General features: G+C 45.4%; 1 protein-coding gene across 1 annotated transcript; it reads right to left on the bottom strand.

Annotated features, from left to right (window-relative positions):
- Positions 1 to 13,768: 13,768 nt before the first annotated feature.
- LOC122677413 (late cornified envelope protein 3B-like) lies at positions 13,769 to 14,903 on the bottom strand. The gene is made up of 2 exons (XM_043877438.1): positions 14,859 to 14,903; positions 13,769 to 14,311 (listed from the first exon to the last, which is right to left on the bottom strand). The coding sequence occupies exon 2, from the start codon at positions 14,288 to 14,290 to the stop codon at positions 14,027 to 14,029; it is 264 nt and encodes an 87-aa protein (XP_043733373.1). The 5' UTR covers positions 14,291 to 14,311; positions 14,859 to 14,903; the 3' UTR covers positions 13,769 to 14,026.
- Positions 14,904 to 18,318: the final 3,415 nt, after the last annotated feature.

Genomic DNA, 18,318 nt, shown 5'->3' with positions numbered 1-18,318 from the left:
GGAAGTAGAAACTAAATTGAGTGAAGGGAACCTAATTCCAGAGAAAGTGAAAGTTGCTCAGTTGTGTCTGACTCTTTTCGACCCCATGGACTATACAGTCCATGGAATTCTCCAGGCCAGAATACTGGAGGGGGTTGCCTTTCCCTTCTTCAGAAGATCTTCCCAACCCAGGGATTGAACCCAGGTCTCCCTCATTGCAGGTGGATTCTTTACCAGCTGAGAAGAGACCAAATCTTGGAGGTCTTTTCCTTTTTCAATTTGCAGGCAGAAAAATGGGTGGGAGTTGGAGAAGGTGAGAGTGGCAAGTCTTATTTAAGGGACAGCTTCTTACATCTCTAACCTCAGGCCCTTTGAATTTCCATGGTGTTGAGAGGTTTTTTTTTTTTAATATTTATTTACTTTATTTGGCTGAATCCAGTCTTAGCTGTGGCATGTGGGTCACACAGACTCTTAGCTGCAGCATGTGGGCTTCTCTCTAGTTGTGGCACATGGGCTCCAGAGGGTGAGAGCTCAGTAATTGTGGCATGTGGGCTTAGTTGCCCTGAGGCATGTGGAATCTTAGTTCCCTGACTATGGATCAAATCTATATCCTCTTCATTGGAAGGCAGATTGGTAACCGCTGGCCCACCAGGGAAGTCTCCATGATATCAAGAGTTTTGAGGAGAGAAGGAATCCAAGAACTCCCAACACAGTTCAAATATGTTCCTCAGTCTTCCTATGGCTCTGCTATTCTTGCTTTTATTCATTTATTTATAAAAATCATTAATTCTTTCAAACCACTAGTATTGAAATGACAGAACATGCTATGCTGTGCAAAGGTGATTAAAAAACAAGGAAGATGCTACCCCTACCCTTAGATTTCACAATGTACTAGGTCCAAGAGGCAAGTAGTGAAATAAACATAAACTAACAGAGGATGTTGCAATAAACATCTGGGGCGTCCTCAGGCTGGAGGTCAGAGTTTTGGGACATCAGTCCTTTGTTCCTCTGCAGTGACTCTGAGTGAATGAGTCACTGAGATGTTGTCATCTGCTATCACTCAGGATGGTTGATGATGAGCAGAGATGTGTAGACTGTACTCTGTCCAGGCACAGTAAATTCAGTCAGGGCAACTAAGAGGAGCTCATAGAATTCAAGAGGCATCTAGTGGTCCACCAGGAAGAAGAGATAATGCTAGTGTGGAGGGGAGAATGAGCTGTGAGAGCACTGGAGGTGTCTAGGACATTGGGGGCAGAATAATAGGGTCATTAAGATTGTCTGCTCTGGAAACAGAAACTGCCAATTTTGAATCTCTCCCTTCTCTTCATAGCTATGTTAAGGAGGTGGTATGCTCCTCCTTAAGGAAAGAAAAAACTATTCATGTGGAAGTACAGTGAACCAGAGCTGCCACAGGTACAACTAAAGATGGGCATAAGAAACCTACAAAAGCATAGTGACATGTCTTGCAAATGAAAAAACCTTTAAGGGCTATTGTGTCAGTATCTTAGTGACTTCAGTATTGATTCTAAGAGAGCCAGGGGTAGTCACTAAGGGAAAAGAGTGATTCAGATTGGCTGGGGTGGCTAAGAGATCAGACCAAAGATGAAAGATAATTGATGGGTGTGATGATGAGTCTGATAACGATAATAAATGTGAACACCTCCTGGAAAGTGGACCAAGGTTGTGGAAAGTGCAGGTACCTCAAGCTGTAGTGTTTTCTTTCTGTGATAATAGACATATATTCCTCACTGAATCATGATGCATTTAAAATCCTGAAGAATGGGACAAATCATTTATATTTCAAATATATCTTAAAATGATTGGTTTTGATAAAACATTATTATTATATTAATTGCATCTGATTATCCTGACACAAGAAAGACTATGGGCATGACCATCTTGTTTTAGTTGCTCCATTTATTGTAACCAAGTAGAGAACCAAGTAGAAGTGATTTCAAGATACTTGTGCCAATGTGATTTTTTGCTGAGCCTTGGGGACTGGCTAAGGAAGACTGAAAGAGGAGGAAGACAGGCCAACCTTCAAACAAACACGTCACCATTGGTACCACCATTGGTACCCTTGTCTTACTTAGCTCTCACCTTTGGTGTGGAAACAAGCAGACATTAGATGTCCTTTTTGTTACCCCAACACCAACAATACCCTTTCTCAAAGATTTGTCCCTGATGACTGTCTTCACTGGGTTTAGCAACCATTTACCAGTATCTATCCAAAGCCCAAGGATGAGAATCCAACAGGATATAGAACCACCTTTGTCTAAACCTGCTGCCTTGCAAGGAAATCAGAGGAGGCCTCCCATAACCCACTGGAATGTAAGCTCCCTGAGAGCAGTGATTTTGTCTGTTTTGTTCCTCACTGATTCAAGTACCTAGATGAGTATCACATAAACACTGGTTGAACAAATGAATAATTGAACAAATGGACTTGGGCTTGACCAGGGAAGTTCCCAGGTGAAGATGGGAGAATCTGTCTCTGTAACTGCAGAGTACTCCCTTGCCAGGGGGCAACTTTCAGTGACAGAATCATAACTGACATAAATTCCAGCTACCCTTTTCTACCCTAGTGACTCAATATAAATTTATTTATTTATTTATTTATGGCTGCATTGGGTGCTTTTTCTTCTCGTTGCTGACAGAGTACTTCCTCTCGTTTCAGAGAGCAGAGGCTACTCTGGTTGAAGTGCATGGGGCTCTCATTGTGGAGGCTTTTCTTGTTGCAGAGTATGAGCTCTAGACACACAGACTTCAGTAGTTGTGACTTGCTGGCTCTAGGGCATGCAGGCTTCTGTAGTTGTAGCACATGGGCTCATTAGTTATGGCTCATGGGCCCTAGAATGTTCAGGCTTCAGTAGTTGTGGTTCTTGGGCTCTAGAGCACAGGGTAAGTAGTTGTGGCCCATGGGTTTAGTTCTAGAGATCGTTGGTGGATGTTTCCAGCCGCTGGAGCTCTGGGGCTTTGATATCAGTGGAAGAGACAGAGCTGTGAGGAGTGAGGCAGCGGCTGCTAGACTGGGGTCCCAGCAGGAGACTGGCAAGGGGCTGGCCGCTGAGGTGAGCACTTTGGGAGACATGTGGAGGCTAGCACTGTTGCTGGTTTGCTAGCAGGGCATCTCAGCAGGGGTAAATGACCCTAGAGAGAATAAGATGCATCATGTTGCCAAAGCTTCTGATCAACGACTCTTCTCTAATGAGTTTCATAGATCATGTGTTCTACTTTTGAGCTAAGAAATGTGGGAAGGAAAATGAAACCCGATTTAGAGTTAGTCTGGAAAGGTGCTCTTCTTTCTTTGGCCTCTTGCGAGGAAAACACACAGACTCTCTTCTAACTGGGAACAATGTCTTGTCTCCATGTAATCACGGAGGAGAACAAATCCTTTTAGGTAAAGTTTTCTTGAGGATGTCTGGTGGGATAAGTGCATCTCTTAGAACCAGTCTAGGAAGAGGGTGAGGGCATGTGGCCTCTGCGAGTCACAGGCCTGTGGAAACACCCCATAAAGGTGCTCATTGGCCCCACACTCTTCCTGCTGCCTCTGCTCTGGACCCTCTGCTTCCCACTTCTCTGATGGAGTCCTGGGTTTGTCGTCACAACCCTGCTAGTTCAGGTCCACCCTAGCTGGACATTCTGCTGATTTCATAGGAGCCAGAGAAAGCTGGTTCTGAGTAGGTTGTAGACTGAGTTGCCCAGGACAGGAGTTCCTGGGGGTGTGTTGCACAGCTTGAGTGTGTTGTTGGGGAAGGGTGACAGCACCAAATATTCCCAGCCCAGCTCCAGGCATAAGACAATGTGTTTGATGAAAGGGAACCAGGAAACCTACATAGGTACTTAGCAGAGGCCGTGTCCCATGTGCATATTTTACAGTGGATTGTAGATAGTTGAAGATGACACATAACCTGACTTATAGTGATTAACTAACTGGATAGACAGACAAGTAAATAAGCAGTCTGTTACTATGTTGGTAAGTGCTGCAGTATAAGTGACTAACTACAATTCCTAGTTCTTTGCATATCCTAATTTTCCTGCATGCTCTTTAGGGAGATCAGGTGTGTAAATGTCATCATCTCTTGCCTTGTGGGGTGTTGACTGAACAGAGGATACTGGACATTCAGGGTGGGCTGTGTGTAGAAAATGGATAGAAAATTGAAGATGGGGAGGTGGGGGTCCCAGAGAGAAGCTTACTGGGACCTGGGAAGCAGAATGGAACCCACGGGCAGAGAAGGAGTGGAGACAAATCAGGGCTGGACTGGAGGGAAAGTTTAGAGAAAGAAACTGCAATAATTGGGGTGACAAGAATCACAGTTCACCTATGACAAAATCAAGATCTGAGGGAATGTGTGTTCTTCATTTGAAGACTGTAAAGGAAGACTCCTAACCACACAGAGTCAGGAGTGATTCAATTCTTCTGCTTGAACCAGTTAAGGAAAGTATGCAGACATGAATGATCAGGTTGGCTTTGATGGAGATGGTTCTGTTGAATGTGTTATGAGGTCTATGGTAGTGTTGGGTGCATCTCACCTACTGGAGCTGACCTCATAGGGTCGATGTTTTTTGTATGATCCATTGATACAAGCTGAATGTTATTTCCCCAGTGAATTTCATTTTAGTTTTAGAGATGAATTTCTCATCCAATTACTCCCTAATATTAAAATAAATATATTTTGCTGTATATTTTTAAGATAATTCACAGGGTTATAACAAAATGTTATACATATTTGAATTAAATTAAAGTTATATTTTTCAATGGAAACTGAATTGTGTTCATGACAGAGAGGGATGCAATTTTCATCTTCCCATTCCCCCTGGCACTTGAGAATATAGCAGTGCCATGACTTACTTCAAATTGCCTGTGGGAGCATAACTGCACTGTGCCACAGGGAGGGAAAGCTCATTCTAGATGTGGATGGGGTGGGAAGAGTTTGGGCATTTACATCCTCATCAGCCTTTTCCTGCCTCCAACATGGGAGCTAGTTTCAGGATCTATGATTGAGTTGCCATTTTACTCATATTGTTGAGAGTTCTCTGAGTAGATCATAGACTGGAAGGAGGCACTTTCTCATGGTAGCTGGATGGTAGGGCTGAAAATAACTTTAGTTGAGTGGCTTATTTACTTCTTAGGAGTAAAATCTCTTGTTACTGGGATTCAAAATTGGGGAGGAAGTTCTGAAATTTCTAAACATTCCAGAACTGTGTGTGGAGACTTCTTTCCTCTTCATGATGTGCAATGGGGATCTGTGGGCCTTTCTGCGGCCCCATCCTAGACTGCATGGCTTGGGGGTGATGTTGCTCATCAATTTGATCTCCCTTCCAAGGAGCTCCCATTTCTCAGTCCTCCACTTCTCATCAGAGTGGAAGCTCCATGGGCCCGAGTTTGAGCATATGTCCTATGATGACAGACCAGTGGCTGGGAGACCATAGCCTGGCCACTTGCTCCAAACACGAGAGGGACTCTCTGAGGGTCACCTCAATGAGGGATGCCATCCTTGGAGCTCTGGTTTCCTGGGGTGGAATTTGGCCTGGCTGGATAAATCCTGGGGGATTCCAAGTCTTGGTAGTGCCAATGGGATGATGCCAGCAGTGGTGGAAATGCCCAGGTTTGGCTCCTCAGAAAGCATTGTAATCAGGCCATCTAAATTATTTGTTGTTGTTCAGTCACTAAGTAACGTTCAACATTTTGTGACCTCATGGAGGAGCATGTCAGGCTCCTCTGTCCTCCACTATCTCCTGGAGTTTGCTCAAATTCATGTCCATTGAGTTGGTGGTGCTATCTAACCATCTCATCCTCTGCTGCCCCCTTCTTCTTCTGACTTCAATCTTTCCCAGCATCAGGGTCTTTTCCAGTGAGTTGGCTCTTCGCATCAGGTGGCCAAAGTATCAGGGCTCCAGCTTCAGCATCAGTTCTTCCAATGAATATTCAGGGATGATTTACTTTAGTTTAGGATTGACTGTTTTGATCTTCTTGCTGTCCAAGGGACTCTCAAGAGTCTTCTCCCAGCACTACATTTTGAAAGCATTAATTCTTTGGTGCTCAGCCTTCTTTATGGTCCAGCTCTCACATCTTCACATGACTACTGGAAAAACCATAATTATTGACTATACAGCCCTTTGACACCAAAGTAATGTCTCTGCTTTTGAATACACTGCCTAGATTTGTCATAGCTTCCTTTAAAAATAAATTATAAACTTGAAAAGTAAAAAATATTTCTCTATTTACTGAAAAACACAGCTCCTGCTCAGTTCAGGACCATCCCATCACCAAAACCATTAACAAGGCTGTGACAAGCAGCTGGGTCATTCTTATGAAGGATGGGATGAGAGGATCTAAAAATGCCACCTGGTCTGCTAATTTAAGACATTTTCCTATCTATTCTCTTCTGAGTCCTAACCCCTCCTTGAATAATATTTTCACATTTTGAGATATACAACACCTCTCTAATGACCCATGGAGAATGTTCCAGAATGTTCTAGGATTCCAGGATCAGAGGGGTTTTTTGTTGCTATGCTGAAATTACCAAAGCTGAAAAGAAAATATCCATGCAAGTTCATCTTCTAAACAAACTAGAGAGGCCCAATCTCATCCCCCCAGGATTTGTTCAGAAAAAGCAGAGCTGCTCTGGCCCCTACAATCACTCCCACCAGACTGGCCCAGGGTGTACAGCAGAGAGCTGACAAGTGGATTATCTTCTGTACAGAGAGAGGCTGAGCAGTGTGTCCCTACCCACTACAGGAGGGCTGGACTGTGCTGGGGGAGGGGAGCATTAGAGACAGAAGTTGTGTGCTGAATTACATTGAGCTGCACTGACCTTTTTGTCCTAGATATGGAATCTGCCTGAGATAGTATTAAGAGAAATTCGGCAAAGTGCAGAAGACAGTGACTGGATAAAGATAAAAGTATTTTCTTTCTGTAACTCACTGAGTTCAGCTTGTTTAATAAAGCAGTTAAAGGCCCTCTGAAGATCTCCATTCCAAGGCTTTCTCTGAGCTCTTTCCCCTTTTATACTATAAGCCAACTAGGAACATAATCCCAAGGACTGGGCCATGTTCAACAGGTTGCATTTAGGACAAACTTCCTTTTTAATATTATTAACCATTACTCCAAGAACTCACCTTGAGCTTCCCTTGTAACTCAGATGGTAAAGAATCCACCTGCAATGGCAGGAGACCCAGGTTCAATCTCTGGCTCGGGAGGATCCCTTAGAGAAAGAATGGCAATCCATTCCAGTGTTCTTGCATGGAGAATCCCATGTATACAGGAGCCTGGTGAGGGGCGGGGGGCTACAGTCCATGGGATTGCAGAGTCAGACATGACTGGGCAACTAACACTTGCTTACTTAATGTTTTCACTGGGGCTTCCCAGGTGGCTCAGTGGTAAAGAATTTACCTGCCGATAGGATATACAATGGAAAAAAGACAACCTCTTTAACAAGTGGTGCTGGGAAAGCTGGTCAACCACTTGTAAAAGAATGAAACTAGAACACTTTCTAACACCATACACAAAAATAAACTCAAAATGGATTAAAGATCTAAATGTAAGACCAGAAACTATAAAACTCCTAGAGGAGAACATAGGCAAAACACTCTCCGACATAAATCACAGCAAGATCCTCTATGACCCACCTCCCAGAATATTGGAAATAAAAGCAAAACTAAACAAATGGGACCTAATGAAACTTAAAAGCTTTTGCACTACAAAAGAAACTATAAGTAAGGTGAAAAGACAGCCGTCAGATTGGGAGAAAATAATAGCAAATGAAGAAACAGACAAAGGATTAATCTCAAAAATATACAAGCAACTCCTGCAGCTCAATTCCAGAAAAATAAATGACCCAATCAAAAAATGGGCCAGAGAACTAAACAGACATTTCTCCAAAGAAGACATACAGATGGCTAACAAACACATGAAAAGGTGCTCAACATCACTCATTATTAGAGAAATGCAAATCAAAACCACAATGAGGTACCATTACACACCAGTCAGGATGGCTGCTATCCAAAAGTCTACAAGCAATAAATGCTGGAGAGGCTGTGGAGAAAAGGGAACCCTCTTACACTGTTGGTGGGAATGCAAACTAGTACAGCCACTATGGAAAACAGTGTGGAGATTCCTTAAAAAACTGGAAATAGAACTGCCATATGACCCAGCAATCCCACTTCTGGGCATACACACTGAGGAAACCAGATCTGAAAGAGACACATGCACCCCAATGTTCATCGCAGCACTGTTTATAATAGCCAGGACATGGAAGCAACCTAGATGCCCATCAGCAGATGAATGGATAAGGAAGCTGTGGTACATATACACCATGGAATTTTACTCAGCCGTTAAAAAGAATTCATTTGAACCAGTCCTAATGAGATGGATGAAACTGGAGCCCCTTATACAGAGTGAAGTAAGCCAGAAAGATAAAGAACATTACAGCATACCAACACATATATATGGAATTTAGAAAGATGGTAACGATAACCCTATATGCAAAACAGAAAAAGAGACACAGAAATACAGAACAGACTTTTGAACTCTGTGGGAGAAGGTGAGGGTGGGATGTTTCAAAAGAACAGCATGTATACTATCTATGGTGAAACAGGTCACCAGCCCAGGTGGGATGCATGAGACAAGTGCTCCGGCCTGGTGCACTGGGAAGACCCAGAGGAATCGGGTGGAGAGGGAGATGGGAGGGGGGATCGGGATGGGGAATAAGTGTAAATCTATGGCTGATTCATATCAATGTATGACAAAACCCACTGAAATGTTGTGAAGCAATTAGCCTCCAACTAATAAAAAAATTAAAAAAAAAAAAAAAAAAGAATTTACCTGCCGATGCAGGAGATGCGGGTTCAACCGCTGGATTGGGAAGATCCCCTGGAGAAGGAAATGGCAACCCACCCCAGTTTTCTGGCCTGGGAAATCCCAGGACAGAGGAGCCTGATGGTCTTCAGTCCATGGTGTCACAAAAGGGTCAGACATGATTTAATGACAAACAACAACATACAGCCATTACTCCAAGAGATCAATATTTCATAGTCAAGAAACTATGAAATGCTGTGTAAGATATCAACCCTGAGAAACTATATGTTCTCAAACCTCATCTCTACTAAGCCCCAACCCCCGACCAGGTCCTCAGTTCATATGAGTCACCTGTGGGTGACTAGGAACTTGTCTTCCGTGTCCTTGGGCATTGTTTCAGGTCAGTTTGGGGATCTGGAAATGCTGAGGAATGGGTGGACTTATTGAGTGGTGAGGCTGGGGGCCTTCAGGCACAAAGGACTGGCAGAGGGCACGCGGGTGGAGCTGGAAGGAACAGTCATTAATTCACAAAGCTGTGCGCCTTTACCTTCCAGCACCTAGAAGGGGGAGCCAAGCAGTAACCAAGAGAGGGGATGGGTTTTGAAGATCAGAGAGGATGAGATCACTGGAACAGCCTTAGTAGCTTCAATGGATAGGGACTTCTTAGAAGATCAAGTCCCATGAGATGGAGGAGACACAATGGAAGTGTTGGAGGGTGTGAACATCTGTGTGTCGCTCACCTGTCGTCCATAAAAGAACATGAAATCTTTCTGGTCTCTACTCTCACCAGCTACTTCCTTCATCTCTTGACCCCAATTTCGTACCTGATCATATTTTCTCATAACTTCTTGCACATCCTGACAGTGGGGAGGAAAGTGGACCTGACGGATCTGTATCTGTGCCTTGAGTAGGAGAGACAGCTTAATGACTGCTCGTGGGCCCTCAGGGTCCTTCTGGCATCTGGGAGAACACAGAGAGATCTCCGCATCACTCACCACAGGGTTCAGTGTTACGGCAGCTGGAGAGAAAGGGAACAGGAGCTTTTCTGATGGAAGGGATTTGGAAGCCCCCCAAATTGTCCAAATACTTGTCCTTTAAAACTTTCTGTGAGCCTGTCATTTCTTATTTTTCTTTTATTCCATATTCTTTCCCTCACTCCCTCCCTCTTTCCCTCCCTCCCGCCTTCCTTTTCTAACGTATGTTGAGCTGATTTGAGTCCTTGTAATCTTCATTCCTGGGCTTCTCTGATGGTTTAGCAGATGAAGAATCTGCCTGCAATGCAGGAGACCCAGGTTCAATCCCTGGGTCAGGAAGATCACCTGGAGGAGGGCATGGAAACCCTCTCCAATATTCTTGCCTGAAAAATTCCATGGACAGAGGAGCCAGGTGGGCTACAGTCCAAAGGGTCGCAAAGAGTCAGACACAACCAAGCACACAGACCATCAACAATCTTCATTCCTAGGTCCTCCATACCTTCCTGGGCAGTTGCCAAGAGTTTTCTTTTATAAGGAAAGTCATAGGACTCCTCAAATACCCTGTGCCTCAGATGTACTATGTGTGTGTGTGTGTGTGTGTGTGTGTGTGTGTGTGTGTGTGTTGGGGGCGGGTGGGGTCCTCGGGCCCTGAGTCAGAGCCTTTGGGCATCAGTCCCCTTTTGTCTGCAGTGACTCTGAGGGGAAGTTGCATCCAGATGTTGTCACTTAGGATCACTTAGGGCTGATGGATGGGATGAGGACCCTGGCCCGTTAAAAAAACAAACAAACAGTACTTGTACAACTGGCAGGAACAGAGGGGTAGATCTTTGGCATGTCCATGGGCAGTCAGCCCAGATGGTGATGCCAAGAGGCGCTCACATAACCCAAGAGTCCTCATTAGAGGGGTGAGGTCCTGCTGGTGCTGAGGGAGAATGGGGCTGCTTGGGCATTCATCTGGAGTCAGATATTCTGTTTGTGTTTGCATTCTGGCTTCTCCCATTAACAGCTAGTATCTGGGAAAGGGGGGGAAAAAAAAAGACAAAAACTATAAAGTGATAGAGGCACAAGAGACCAAAGATGTGAGGAGTAAAATAAGAGACAGAGACAAGTACTCTGCAGAAGGTTTGTCAATTAAGATACATCTAGGGACTTCCCTGGTGGCCCAGTGGTTAAGACTCTGATTCCACTGTAGCGGGCATGGGTTCTAATCCTGGTCAGGGAAGATCCTACACACCACATGGAGTGGCGCAAAAAAAAAAAAAAAAGTAAACTGGTTGGTTCTTTAAAGAAAAAAAAAGATATATCTAAAGGTCACTGTTGTTAGTGCCTTAGTGACTATATTATTTATTCTAGGAGCTCCAGAAATAGTATGGGGAGGGAGGGATTCATGCTGGCTGGGGTGGTTAAGGGAGATTAGCTCAGCTGTGAATCAAACTGACTGGGTGCGGTGATGACGAGGGTAATAATGGTGAGTAGCAGCGATTAACCAAATGTTTTGGAAATTTCAGTTATGTAAGCTGTTTGCTATTTCGCCCTTGCACCTTTTATAACATTGGAGATGCATTGCTCTCTGAAACATCACATTTAAGAAGAGGGCACATCCTTTCAATTCCAATGATTATTAATTACAATGATGACAAAATACTATTATTTTCTATGAACATTTATGAAAAGTATGTGTCTGGTTATCCTTGTACAGGAAGGCCTGATGTGCAGCCATCTCTTTTCAGATGATTAAAAAAAGAATATTCATGGGAAGAAAAGAGCACCTCTAAGAAGGTATTTACTCACTGGGGCTGTAGAATAAGGGAGGGGGCCGGAGAAACGGCATGAGGATGCCGTCTGCTCATGCACTAACCTTGTTCCAGCGGTTTTTAATAATCTGCCCCCACTCCATTCTCGACTGCTGTCTTTGGATATGGGAGCTATCATATGTTCAACGTCCTTTTTTTTTGTTACCACCAAAGCCACTATCTCAAAGGGTCAATATTTTCTCCAGGCTAGATGTTTTCTCTGGGTTTATTAAGCCAGCACCAGTGTCCACTCACCCTGAGTATGAGGCCGACTGAGAAGAGAGTCATTGTGTTTCACTCGACATTGTGTATAAAACAATCAACTGTTGCCTGTAGACCCATTTGAATGCAAGTTCTCGAGAGAAGAAATGTAGTCTCTGATTCCCAACCATATCCCCAGTGCCTAGAACTGAACACACAATAGATGCTCAATAAAAATGAACTGAATAGATAAACTGGTCCAAGGACAGGACCTGGAGTCACCTGGATGAGCTTTGGGGAGTCTGATTTTCTCCACATCTGGGCTCCATGTTAAAGATGCTCTCATGTTACTTCTGGCTTCCCAAGACCCCCTTGGAATGTTAGCTAGAAGCTGTCCTGGTTGACCCTGCTCCTTTCTCTCTCTCTCTCTCTCTTTAACTCAGCCATAGCTGTGACTATGTAAGCCCTTCAGGTGGTAGTTAGAGGTGCTTCTGAATCTCCACGTCTTCTTCCGCAGCCTCTGTCAGGCAGCATGCTCTAATCCTGCAGCTTTGTTCAGCTTGTGGAATAAGGTTTCCGGTCCGCACAGGGCTGCAGGGCCTGCGGTCTCCAGCTCTGACACCTTGCATTCCAGGTTTGCAGGCTCTTCCCTGGGAGCCAGCTTGTCAACCACTTCCAGGAGTTACCTTGCCCTGCCGAAGGCCGAGCAGTCTGCTGATTTCTAACCCAACTTAAACTAATGGCCGGAACTGGGACTCCTGCTCCAGGGAATCATGTCTCATCTGTTAGATGGAGTTGGCGTGTATCTGGAATTAATCTCCTTGGAGGCTTTTTGACTTCCAAATTTTACGAGTTAACTTCCAGGTTTGATAAAATCATTTTCTAGTTTAAGGTTGCAAAGTTTTCCAGTTTTGCTCCCCCGCTCAGTTCCTAACATCATCTTCATATAGTATTTACAATTGACTATAGTTGAGTTCTGACACTGTCTGACTTTCCAGGTGTCAGACTGAGATGTTACTCCTGGCTCACACTTAGGAACATTATTTCAGCCTCAGAAATGTCTGAGTTTCACAAGTTAGGCTAAAACATGGTACTTTATTTAGCTTCACGATAGTGTAGAATTAAAATTTAATCAATTATATAGAATTCCAGCAACACTTCTCATTTTCTCTTTTTCCTAAAATTCTCATTTCACATGCTCCAGTCATCTCATTAACTAAACTCCCAGCCACACCATTCCCCCTAGACCTCATTCAATCCTTCACTCACCTTTCATCTCCCCCTGCATTTTCATAGAGTCCATGGAGTTAACTTTCCTTCCTTAGATGTATCTTCTTCCTCTATCTTTTTTTTGTAAATTAATTGATTTATTTTAATTGGAGGCTAATTATAATATTGTAGTGATTTTTGCCATACATTCATATGACTCGGCCATGGGTTACATGTATCCCCCATCCTGAACCCACCTCCCACCTCCCTCCCCATCCCATCCCTCAGGGTGATCCCAGTGCTCTGGCCCTGAGTGCCCTGTCTCATGCATCGAACCTGGACTGGCGATCTGTTTCACATATGGTAATATAAGCTATTCTCTCAAATCATCCCACCCTTGCCTTCTCCCACAGAGTCCAAAAGTCTGTTCTTTACATCTGTGTCTTTTCCTCAGCTTATTTCCACTTTCCTTGCCTCTGGAATCCCTGTTTATTTCGGACTCAGAAACAGCTTACTAAAATAACAGAACTCCCATATCACACCCTGGCAATTCCCAGGTTGTATCAGGACCCACTGCATGTTTCGAGGGAAGTTAGTCCTTTCACTGAGAGGTGCAAGACCTAAGCCAATAGGTCTCCATTCCAACTGAAAACTCATGGTCCTTCATGAATGGAGGGGGAAATGAACTGCTCTCTTCTGATCCAGAGCTCAGATTTTGCCTCCAGAACCTTGTGTGGATTGTGTTGGCCATTAGGGGATCTGGTGGAGGGGAGGGGAGGACAGAGTGAAACGACACATGAGCCTGGAAATGAGGAAGAAAAGCTTTATTTTTTCACAGGGTCAGGCACAGGCTCTGCTGATCATCAGCAGGTGCAGGAGGTGGGGACCTGTGAGATCCTGGAGATCAGACAGAAAGAGCCCTCCAGAGAGAGCTCCGAACCCTGCGCGGGAACATCCCCTGGCTCAGTCTGGGCAAATGAGAGTGGGGTGTCCGGGAAAGGATGCCTCAGGTTGGGGCTTTTCCTTGGCCCTTGGATTCTTGTTTCCTTTGAAATCAACATCAGGAGGCCAGGTCAGCAGCAGCCCCCAGAGCCCTGGCCACAGCCGGAGCGTCCGGACTGCAGACCACCATCACCATCGCAGGAGCCCGAGCTCTGGCGCCGGCAGCGGTGGGACCTGCGGCGCCTGTGGGGGCCCAGGCAGCAGCCGCCCTCGGAGGTGGGGGCGCAGCCTGAGGAGGCGGGAGGCAGGCACTGGGCTGGGCTCTTTGGGGGGCACTTGGGGGAGGGGCACTTGGGAGGGGGCTGGCACTGCTGCTGGTTCTGCTGGCAGGACATCTCGGCGGGAGGTCAGTGAGCCTGGGCAAAACAAAATCACCTTGTCAGCCTGGAATCCACAGTCCAGTGTTTCCCCACTCTTGGTTTCCCGATCCCTCTCTTGTCAGGCCAGCTGCTTCTTAAGCCAGGGCCGCAGGAGGGAGAGGGACACTGATGTGGAGTTAATTTGATCATGCAAGATGCCTCCTACATTGCTCTCCACCCAGGATCCCATGGTGCCAATCTAACTGAGCATCCAGACCTTTGTATCTCAAAGGAAACACACAAGGGATGTACCCATTTGAGGAAAGTATTCTGAAAAGTGAATATCACAGGAACCGTGTGTAGACATGAATAGAAAGAACATGGGAAGTGTCATGAGCTCCTGTGACCTTTGCAGTTCCCAGAATTCTTGTCACATCCCAAAGGAACTCCTCCCTGACCCTTACACCACCCCCTTGGCTGCCTTCTCTGCAACCATACTTCTGGGATTTCATTTCAGGTCCCTTTGGTTTCCCCTTTTCTGCTATGATCTCAGGGTTCCTTTCCAGCATCTCAGGTAGAGTTCCAGTCCCTGCTAGATACTCACCAGGTGCCAGAAGGGAGGAGAAGTCTGTTTCTGAGGAGGCTGTGGATGAAGAACTCAGGGCAAGAGCCCTTTTATCCTGCGCTGGGTGTGTAATACATGACTTGAGCATGTCACTGCTTTCACAATCAGGGAGGGTGACAGTCTGGCATGTTCCCAGGACTAGACCTCAAGCCCTTTTCCTGGGCACTTACATAATGTCCAACTAAGGAGGTTCCATCAGGAAGCATCATAACTGTCCACACACCTCACCCTGGGGCGGCTAGGAGCCTAGCAACCTTCCTTCCTTCCTTCGTTGCTTCAGACCATCTGCCTCCATTCAGATTCTGGCTCACCTTCTTTCCTGGGAAGAGGTACAGCTATGGAAGAATTCTGTTTTGTTTTGTTTCCCCCACCTCCCTCTGCCACCACATGGCTGGTAGGATCTTAGTTTCCTGACTAAGGATTGAACCTGTGTCCTTGTTTTGGAAGCTCAGAGTCTCAACCACTGGACTGCCAGGGAAATCCCAGAAGAATTCTGTCATTGGATCATGAGTCTACCAAGACAGACACACAGACAGACAAATTAATAAATCATAGAAAGAGTTCCAAGTGGACATGTTTCCTGGCTGCCCCAGTGACCAGGACCTTCAGAATAATCCATACTGCCTCCTGAGTGCCTCACAGTGAGATACGGGCAAGGGAAGGGGACTGTGCCTACACCCTGTCTAGCCCCTCTGATGGCACCCAGGCAGCAGCAGGCAGCCTCATGCATGGGAGCAGAGCCCAGTTAGGTGTTGATGGACAAATCGATAAATTGACCTGAGCTGAAAAAAAGCTATTGGTGCAATCATCTGAACTCAAAACTATTTGCACACTTAAGGAGAGAGGTGGGAGGGAGAGGACATAAAAAATAAAAAGAGATCTGATATAACATCCACAAGGGCACAGGTCAATCACGCATTTATTAAAATTAATGTAATAATGAGAAATAAAACTCTATATGGTTAAAAAAATAACTATTTGCACACTTAAATCTAGTATACTATATATCATTAAAATATATAATTTTGGCTGTAAGCTTTAATAATCCATAGCTAATTTAAACAAGTTTTGCTATTATAATAATATTATATCATGTTCCTATATTTTCTTACAGGGCTTCCCAGGTAGTGTTAGTGGTAAGGAGCTTGCCTGTTGATGCAGGAGACATAAGAGACTCGGGTTTGATCCCTGGGTCCAGAAGATCCCCTGGAGGAGGGCGTGGAAACCCACTCCAGTATTCTTGCCTGGAGAATCTCACGGACAGAGGAGCCTGGCAGGCTACAGTCCATAGGGTTGCAGAGAGTCAGACACAACTTAAGCGACTTAGCACACATATTTTCTTACAGAGAAAAATGTTCATGGCCTATTAACTAGTAAAAAGCAGTGCACATAGTTATGTGATTTTTTTTGGCCATGCCTGGCAGCACACAGGATCTTAGTTCCCCTGACTAGGGATCAAACCCATGTCCCCTGTATTGGGAGGTCGGAGTCTTAACCAGTGGACTGCTAGAGAAGTCCCAGTTAAGTGAGATTTTGAATGAAGTCTTTTTGTAGAGGAAGGTATCTTATTCTATTATGACCATTAAAACCTCTAGGAATGGCTTCCTGCCTTTAGGAAATTTTGTTTCTTTCCCTTTACTTAACACTCACCCAACACTAAAGCCTTGGGCACCTGTACAGTATTTCAAGACCCTGTGCAGGAAGGGCTTGGCATGGAGTGGACCTTCAGAGGGTTAGCTCAGGATGGAGGTGGTGGAGACGGTGTGGAGGGAATTGTGGCCCCACTGAACTTCTCCTGTCTCCAGAGTGAGGTTCCCGACAGCTCCAAGGCCGTGCTTTCAGCCCCAGCCTCCCTTTCAGTTTGACCACCATTTGTCTCACTTCACTGAGACCCCTACAACTGGATACTGGGTTGCAAAGGGGAAAATATGAGCTATGAAAAGAGACACTTTTTCCTCTTGGACTCCATGGTGAGGATGCAGAAGGAGAGGATAGAAGGCAACTCACATTTATTTCATCAGATTTCCTGGATGGGGAAAGCCTTCAGTAATGCCACAAACGCTGGCTACTCTCCCTCCTGGTGCCCTGGGGAATTCTTAGTATACAGCTTGTGTCCCAGTGTGACTACTCAGTCATGTCCTAATTTGTGGCAGAATACAGAGGTAAGTGGTCAGCCTAAAGGAAGTGGTGCTAACAACCCTCCTGGGGCTCCTCCGAAGGTCCCAGCTGACCTTGGGGGATGACCAGGAGGGGGATGTCACCCACTGTTTCTTCCCCTGCAGACCAGATTCTCCTATTGCCAGCCCTCCTCCTTCCTGAATATTTCTTCTCACCCAGTCATTAATCCCCAAGTTCCTACATTCAACAGACTTTAAGGGAGTGTCAGCTGTGGGTCAGGGCCTGGTCTCAGCACTGGGAGTACAGCTACGAAGGAAACATAGCCTGCCCCCACAGGACTGCCAGTCTAGCAGAGAGGAGGGGCACCATGATGAATTACAACTGTCTACACTCCAGTACTCTTGCCTGGAGAATCCCAGGGACGGGGGAGCCTGGTGGGCTGCCGTCTATGGGGTCGCACAGAGTCGGACACGACTGAAGTGACTTAGCAGCAGCAGCAGCAGCATGCATCAAAGAGAGACTGCAGGTGCTGTGGCGGGTGTAAGGAGAAGGCCTGAACCAGTCCAGGGTTCAGACCTCTGCAAAATGTGAACAGTTTTCCTCTTTGACTTGTTCAATAGAAGCAAGTACAAAGGCTCCTTTTGGTCCAAATGAGTACAATCTCTGTCATGAGTCATTAGTCAACAACAGCTGAAAGGTAACGGCAATCTCAGTGGTGGAATAAGTTCCAAAACTTCTGGGTGGCTCTCAGTGTAAAGATTTCTCTATCTTCCTTAAAATGTAAGTGGGAGACTTCCCTGGTGGTCCAGTGACTAAGACTCCACATTCCTAATGCAGAGTGCCTGGGTTCAATCCCTGGTCAGGGAACTAGATCCCACATGATGCAACTAAAGGTCCTGAAGGCCAAAACTAAGACCCGGCACAGCCAAATAAATCAACAAATATTTTTAAAAATGTAGGTGGACTTCTCTCTGGTTTCCTCCAGGCTCCATCCCTCATTCCTTGTCTTATGGGCACCTGGTTTAATCCTGGAGTTGCTGTTCTCTTGTTTTACATTCACCTCAGGGAGGAAACCCCTCTTCACAGCCTCTTACATTTCTCCCAGACAGGCCTGCAGATGGAGCAGATGTCCTTGATGTTGGAAGAAGATGCTGTGAGTCCATGAGGGCAGCTCTGTGAGAACCAGTGTAAGTAGCTCATCTTCAGGAGCCGGGCACCTGCAGTGAGGAGCTACCAGAGAGAACGCACTTTATTTCTGATGCATCTTTCTTAAAATGCACTTGGAGGCATTAAATCTCAATTCATCAGTAAAGTCTGTCAT

The sequence above is a fragment of the Cervus elaphus genome, chromosome 20 (genome assembly GCF_910594005.1).
Source record: "Cervus elaphus chromosome 20, mCerEla1.1, whole genome shotgun sequence".
Taxonomy (NCBI): Eukaryota; Metazoa; Chordata; class Mammalia; order Artiodactyla; family Cervidae; genus Cervus; species Cervus elaphus.
Note: the sequence above shows the minus strand (reverse complement) of the source record. Positions and strands in the feature narration are given on the sequence as shown.